The 6,551-nt window shown below is 30.1% G+C and overlaps 1 protein-coding gene across 1 annotated transcript; it reads right to left on the minus strand.

Moving 5' to 3' along the window:
• Window positions 1-5,252: 5,252 nt before the first annotated feature.
• Window positions 5,253-6,194, minus strand: LOC110702241 (probable serine/threonine-protein kinase irlF). Its single transcript, XM_021879949.1, has one exon. It carries the CDS (start codon window positions 6,192-6,194, stop codon window positions 5,253-5,255), a length of 942 nt encoding a protein of 313 aa, XP_021735641.1.
• Window positions 6,195-6,551: the final 357 nt, after the last annotated feature.

A 6,551-nucleotide genomic window follows, 5' to 3' on the forward strand; every position in this document is an offset into this window, starting at 1 on the left:
TATCAATTTTTTATACGAGTAATTTTTACTCTAATATATTATATATTAAGCGTATAAATGTGCTTTTGGATGTATAATTTCATTTTTGTTGTAATATTGGAACGGATAAAGTATACAAGTACAAGATAAATTAACAATGTTAATCGTCTAAAAATAAAAATTGTAAAAATTGATATTTTTAACCATAAAACTTAGATAGGTCAATATGTCTATACTTTCCTACCAATATAAAATAACGTAAATAGTCATATGATTGACATAAAATTTGTAGATAGTGTTAGAAGTCAATATATTATAGAGTATAACCCAAAAAAAAAGGAAGCATAACTTATTTATATTAATATTAAAAAAATATTACTCATAAATTTTAAAATAAAAAGAATAAAAGTAAGCATAGTTTACATATTACTCATAGGTTTTAAAATTAATTATTTTTGGTATTTAGAGAGCCACAAGGGCGGGGTGAGAATCGATCCCAAGATCCTAGAATCGGGAAGAAAACTCTAACCACTTGAGCTATCCCTCACTCTCAGGTTTTAAAATTAATCACCAAACGTACGGTTAACTCTTTATAAACTAGCTATATAACTGAATTTGACATACGTTGGCTAAATGCTTAACTAGGCATTTGTATTTAGGTCTGCTTCAAAGTGATGCTAGAAAGTGATGCTTCACCTCTTTTGGTCTGCTTCTAAATGATGCCCTTAGACCTTATTCTTCAACTAATAATTCCTTAAGAATAATTTTCAAGTGATTTGCCACCCAAAACATTATTATATCGTTGAAATCTTGAAATGTTTCGTAATTATTTTATTCATGTGGTTTTATTTTAATGCACGAGGGGCAATATTTAGTCCAGCTAATACAATAAGAATACTAAGCATAATTTTTATGGTATTAGTATCAATTTCGTTTTCATTTATGTTCTTTTAATAAAATGAGAAAAAATTAAAATAAAGATGTGCTATAGTCCTAAAGTCTTGTGCAAGTGCGCTGGTTAAAGCTATTTTTAGTATATCTAGAGAATTAATTAATATGGATTATGCTTTATACAAGGACCTCTACTCTAAATTATTATTTTTTCTTTCCTCATATTCATCAAAATTCTATAAAATTAATTACATGTAAGGAGCAAAATTAGGGTATTATTTCATTTCCATTTATACTCTTTTAATGGAAATAATATGCGTAAAAATAAAAATAAAGATGTGCTATAATCCAAAAGTCACAAGTCATTGTCGTGCACCTAGACTTCAAGGACCTTTTCTCTTGTGCGTTTTAATGTGATTTTCATCTCTAGAGAATTAATTAATACGGAGTATGCTTTATACAGGGACCTCTACGGCTCTACCCTACTCTTTACCTTTCTTTTTCTTTCCTCCCATTCATCATAGTTCTAAATGGAAGAAACCAAAAATATGAAACTATTATACAATTGGGGTATCCCTCAAAAATTATTTATCATGAAATTAGATTTTGGATTAAGAAAAATGTTATGTCAAACCAGCCATAACTTTATAATAACTATTACTGTAGTAAAATTGATTGTGAGCTCGAGACATACGGTTTAGTGGAGCTCTCATCAAATACAACTATAAACAAACACTAAATTATTTAGTTTATTATATTGGCATAAATAAAATAATACCAAGTAATTCTATGTTGACCTAAAAAAAGAAAGGAAAATTGTTTTACAAAAATGTATTCATAAATGGGTAGATTATCATTGCAATTTCCAGGATATATAACTTAAATAAGTAACAAATGTTCATACCCCTTTATGGTAACCTTTGGTAGCTGTCAAGAGCCAAATCCAATCAAAATGTATCAAATCACTCCATTAAGTTGTCCCACAAAATAGGAAAACATGTGCAACTTTGTTTTCTTTCATATATTTAGCAAAAATTAGGTCTTAACTTTTTGGGAATAGTTTAGGGATTGCAAACCCTTACTAGAAATTACTTTTGATTTGTGTTAAAGTAGTTAAACACTTCCTTGTAAACAAGATCTGTTATTGTAATGGTAAGTGTACAATGTTATTGGATTATAGAATACATATGAGTGATATGACAAGTTCATTATAAGTCAAAGAATAACAAATCATAATTAATTTCGAAAAAGTAAAATGTTGTCTATAATGGTGTTATACATTACTACTAATCCGTATAATACACGGGGGTAAGTGACTAAAGGGATAAGAATAATTGCAAATTTCTATTCTTTGCTCATCTTATCAAAATCACTATAAATGATTGCATACCACAAAAGGTTTGCTCGATCTAGTGACAAGGAATTTCCTTTGGTAACTTAAAGGTCCCAAGATCTTCCCCTCATCACAATTTATTTATTTATTTATTTATTATTTATTTTTTTTATTTTTTTTTTTTGGGGGGGGGGGAGGGGTTGGTAAGAACTGTCCCGTCGACCCAAAATTTCTTACAAAGCAACACTATCCGAATTAAATTAGCATATTATGCATTTTAAGAGTAGCAAAGAAGGGTAAAGGGATCCTTACACTTAAAGTGCCTAGTGGAGAAATTGAACCCCTCTCCCAACCTTAAGGCTAACGGAAAGGTTCACTCCTTACCACTAGGTCAATATTTTGTAATTAGCTAACTAAATAAATCGAAACCCTATATCTCATACTCCGTAAATAAAAATAAATTCATAAATAAATGTGTAAAATTACAGTAGGAAAAAAATATATATATATACAACTGAAAGCATTTTAAAAATTTGGTAGTTGGAGTGTGATAGTGGATGTAGAATAGTCAGATTGATGATGCTATAGACATTGAAAGCTACTCCTACTTAAAAAAAGTTTAAGGTGTACATTTTTATCCTTGTCTCTTCTAACCTTAAATTAATTTCACATGATCAACGCAATTTAGCTAAAACATTTGTTATCTAATACTATCTAATAAGATTATTATAATGTTAGTCTTCTCTAATCCCATATCAATCATCATAAAGTAGCACTTATTATTTACGACCAAATTTGTCAATATACTAGATATTTTGTTTAACAGCGATCTTAATAGATCATCTAAAAGAATTTAATAAGCATAATAGAAAATTGTGACCTTAATCTTGCTTCTTTATAGTGTTGTTTTATCTATTTAGTGTTACATAAGATTTTGATTGACTTATCAAAGGCTGAGTTTATAGTGGTCCAAATAATTACTCAGGATCTAATAAAATTAAGTTATTGGACCAAGTGGAATTTGTCATTCTGTCAACAACTTGAAATAACTTTTAGGAAAGAAAACTCAAATAGAAAATTCAAGAATCCATTGTCAAATTATTTACACAAGAATGTAAGATACGTCCAAGCGTATGTATATTATACTCATTTAATATTTTTTTGCTTATTTAAATATTATATCTTAAAATAAGCAAAATCGATATCAAATGAGCAAAAAAACTACCCTTCTGTACACCTACATACCAGAGTGTATATAAAAGGTATTGTATTTAATTTATCCGAACTTAAAAGATATTCCAATTTAGAATTATTTGATTTGAAACAATTTGGTACCACTATAATTTTCAATTTTATACTTTGTATATTTTATAAAAAGAATAATAGATTAGTCAAATTTATTATTAGTAAAATCATCATGATTTTAAAAGCTGACAACACTACCTTTTCTAGTTTCTTGATAAAAAAAAATTAAATAAAAAAAAAATTGAATAAAATGAACTAACCCTAATTATAAGTTTATTATGGAGTATTATAAATTAGAAAGAGTAGAAATAGTGTATTTAGGGATTTTGTTTAATTCGTATAGATATTCAATTTCAAATGTCAAAGTTTTATAATATGTATATTTATTGCTGCACAAACATGTTCATTGAGAAAAAAGAAATAAAAATATTGATATTATATTATCAAATACTGTATTAAGAGAAGAGAAAAAGATACTCCCTCCGTGTTTTTTTAATTTTAAGCGTACAGTTTGACCGGCATAAAATTATAGGCAATTTAATTGAATTAAATAAAATATGAGGTTAGTGAGGTAGTTGAAATATTAAAAAAATTGTAAAAGAAATATAGTAGAGTTAATATTTTATTGAAAAGTAATGAATGTGAGTGAAAATATATAATAAAAAATTAGTAGTGGGTTTCGGCGGGGACCATGAGAGGAGAGAGATATAGTATCTTAATGTAACTTTTTGCCAAAAAAGGGAGTGTAACACTTAAAAAAACACGATCAGAAATGAAAAGTGTAACACTTTAAAAAACACGAAGGGAGTAATTTTCCTATGATTCCAGCATACATGAAAATGATTGCCATTACTAACCTTCATTTGGAATTTGAAAAATCTAGTTGCTGCAACTTTTTGTCAATTATATAACTTTTGTGGAATCAAGTCACTAAAATGTTTCAAGCTTTTGTTCTTTGCATCTCCGCATAAATATCATTGATTTAGTGTCGTATCTTATTTAAATGAAAATATCTTTGGTCTTCCCATTAAAAAAAATAAAATAACTTTAATATCTTTTATGTGTAAAATCATCAATTTGCTATATATATAAACAATAGCTCGTTTAAAGAGAGTCTTGAGACTTTTGAATAATACATTATACACATGTCTACGTTGGAAGAGAGTCATTCTATCGTTTCTTATTCTCCACCAAAACTTGATACAAAAAATAATTGAGGTTTTTATTTAGTGGGAAAATTTGGAATCAATGGTCTAATATGTCACTAGAAAATGTGATCCTGAATTGTGCACTATGATAGATTATCAATTATAAAGAGAGTTGTGTATAATTTAAGATACCGTATATAGATGGTCAAAAGAGCATAGTGGGTACTCCGTATGTAAATCAAGAGTAGCCTTAGTTCCTTTGATCCTTTCTTTGTGTTTCATAGTGCTAAATGATCAAACTATGAAAATAAATTGATCCTTTCTTTGTGTTTCATAATGCTAGATGATCAAACTATGAAAATAAATTGATGAAAATCCAAATGATCAAGTGTTAGAAGGTTATATATCAGATTGTGGATGCCTTAGTTAAAGTCTTTAATGTAATGTGATCAAATATGCATATTGTCCTTTGTGGGTGGCACAAAAATATGTTATTATAATTGATAGAGTATAAAACATATTTCTGGGCCTCAACCATCAGCTTAAACTTTTGGTTACACAAGTCATCTATCCTAGGTAGAGGGTACTTATTCTTCACAGTCACATTATTCACTCTCTGTAATCAATACATAGCCTCAAACTTCCATCTTTCTTTTTCACAAATAACACAGGTGCTCCCAAGGTGATGCACTAGGCCTAATGAACCCCTTGTCTAACAACTCCTCCAATTGAGCCTTTAGTTCACTCATCTCAACTGGTGCCATTCTATATGGTGCTTTTGAGATAGGTGCAGCTCCTGGAACTAAGTCAATGGTAAACTCAACTTCCCTCTTAGGTGGCATTCCCGAAATCTCTTCTGGAAAGACATCTAAAAACTCATTCACAATGGGTACATCCTTCATCCTTCTACTCTCACTCATACTCAAATCTTGAAAACAGCAAAAGTACAATGGACATCCCTTATTCACTAGCTTCTTCACCTTCATAGCAGGAATGATCCCAAAACCCTTAGGATTCCCTAACTGTCTATAGGACACTATCTTACCCAACAGATCACTCAGCTTCACCCTCTGCATCTCACAGTCTATCTTGGCCTTGTATAAACTCAGCCAATCCATCCCCAGAATTACATCTAAGTCCCCTAGGTTAAACTTAATAAGGTCTGATGGAAAGATAGCTTCTCCTATTTTCAAAGGCAAGCCTTTGAATATTTTATTACAATGAACAAGTTTGCCCGTAGGCAGACTAACTGACACATCAACATGACTCGATTCAGTTAAGTTTAACTTGCGCACAACAGAAGTAGAAATGAAAGAATAAGCTGCTCCAAAGTCAAATAGAGTGTTGACAGAGACAGAATGGATAGAAAAAGTACCAGTAACTACATCCGAGGACCTCTCAGCTTCTCCCTTGCTCATCATAGACAAGCGGCCGGGAGTGTTGTTTCTTGCCTGATAACCATTGTTGTTGTTGCCTGAGTTGTTGTTGCCTAAGTTGTTGTTGTTGCCGTTGTCAGACTTGTTGTTGTTGTTGCTACCATTCCCAAACTTCCCATTCTGACCATTCCCCCTATTCCCCTGGTTTAGCTTAGTTTTCATCAAATCAAATCATTGTATTAGTGAAATTAAAGAATTATTCTCAAAGTTTGGCAATTTGTATTCAACATTTGAAGCTTCAATTAGTAATTTCTCCAACCTTCTTCCTTTTAATTTCAGATTTTATTTGGTATTTGCATGTTATTTAAATCTTCTTAGTTCTTGGTAATTTGTTATTGGATGATAGTTATTTCAATTGTTAACCACTTTTTCCCAATTATTGAAGTATTTAGAACCCTAATTCTTGATTGCATGTTGATAAACATGAGTTGTGAGTAGTCTTCTTGCTAGGGGTTGGGTGAAGCTCGACCTTTTGGGTTAACTATGCAAATGTGGGAGAAGCATTGATGTTTGTATTGC

The sequence above is a fragment of the Chenopodium quinoa genome, unplaced genomic scaffold (genome assembly GCF_001683475.1).
Source record: "Chenopodium quinoa cultivar QQ74 unplaced genomic scaffold, ASM168347v1, whole genome shotgun sequence".
NCBI lineage: Eukaryota > Viridiplantae > Streptophyta > Magnoliopsida > Caryophyllales > Amaranthaceae > Chenopodium > Chenopodium quinoa.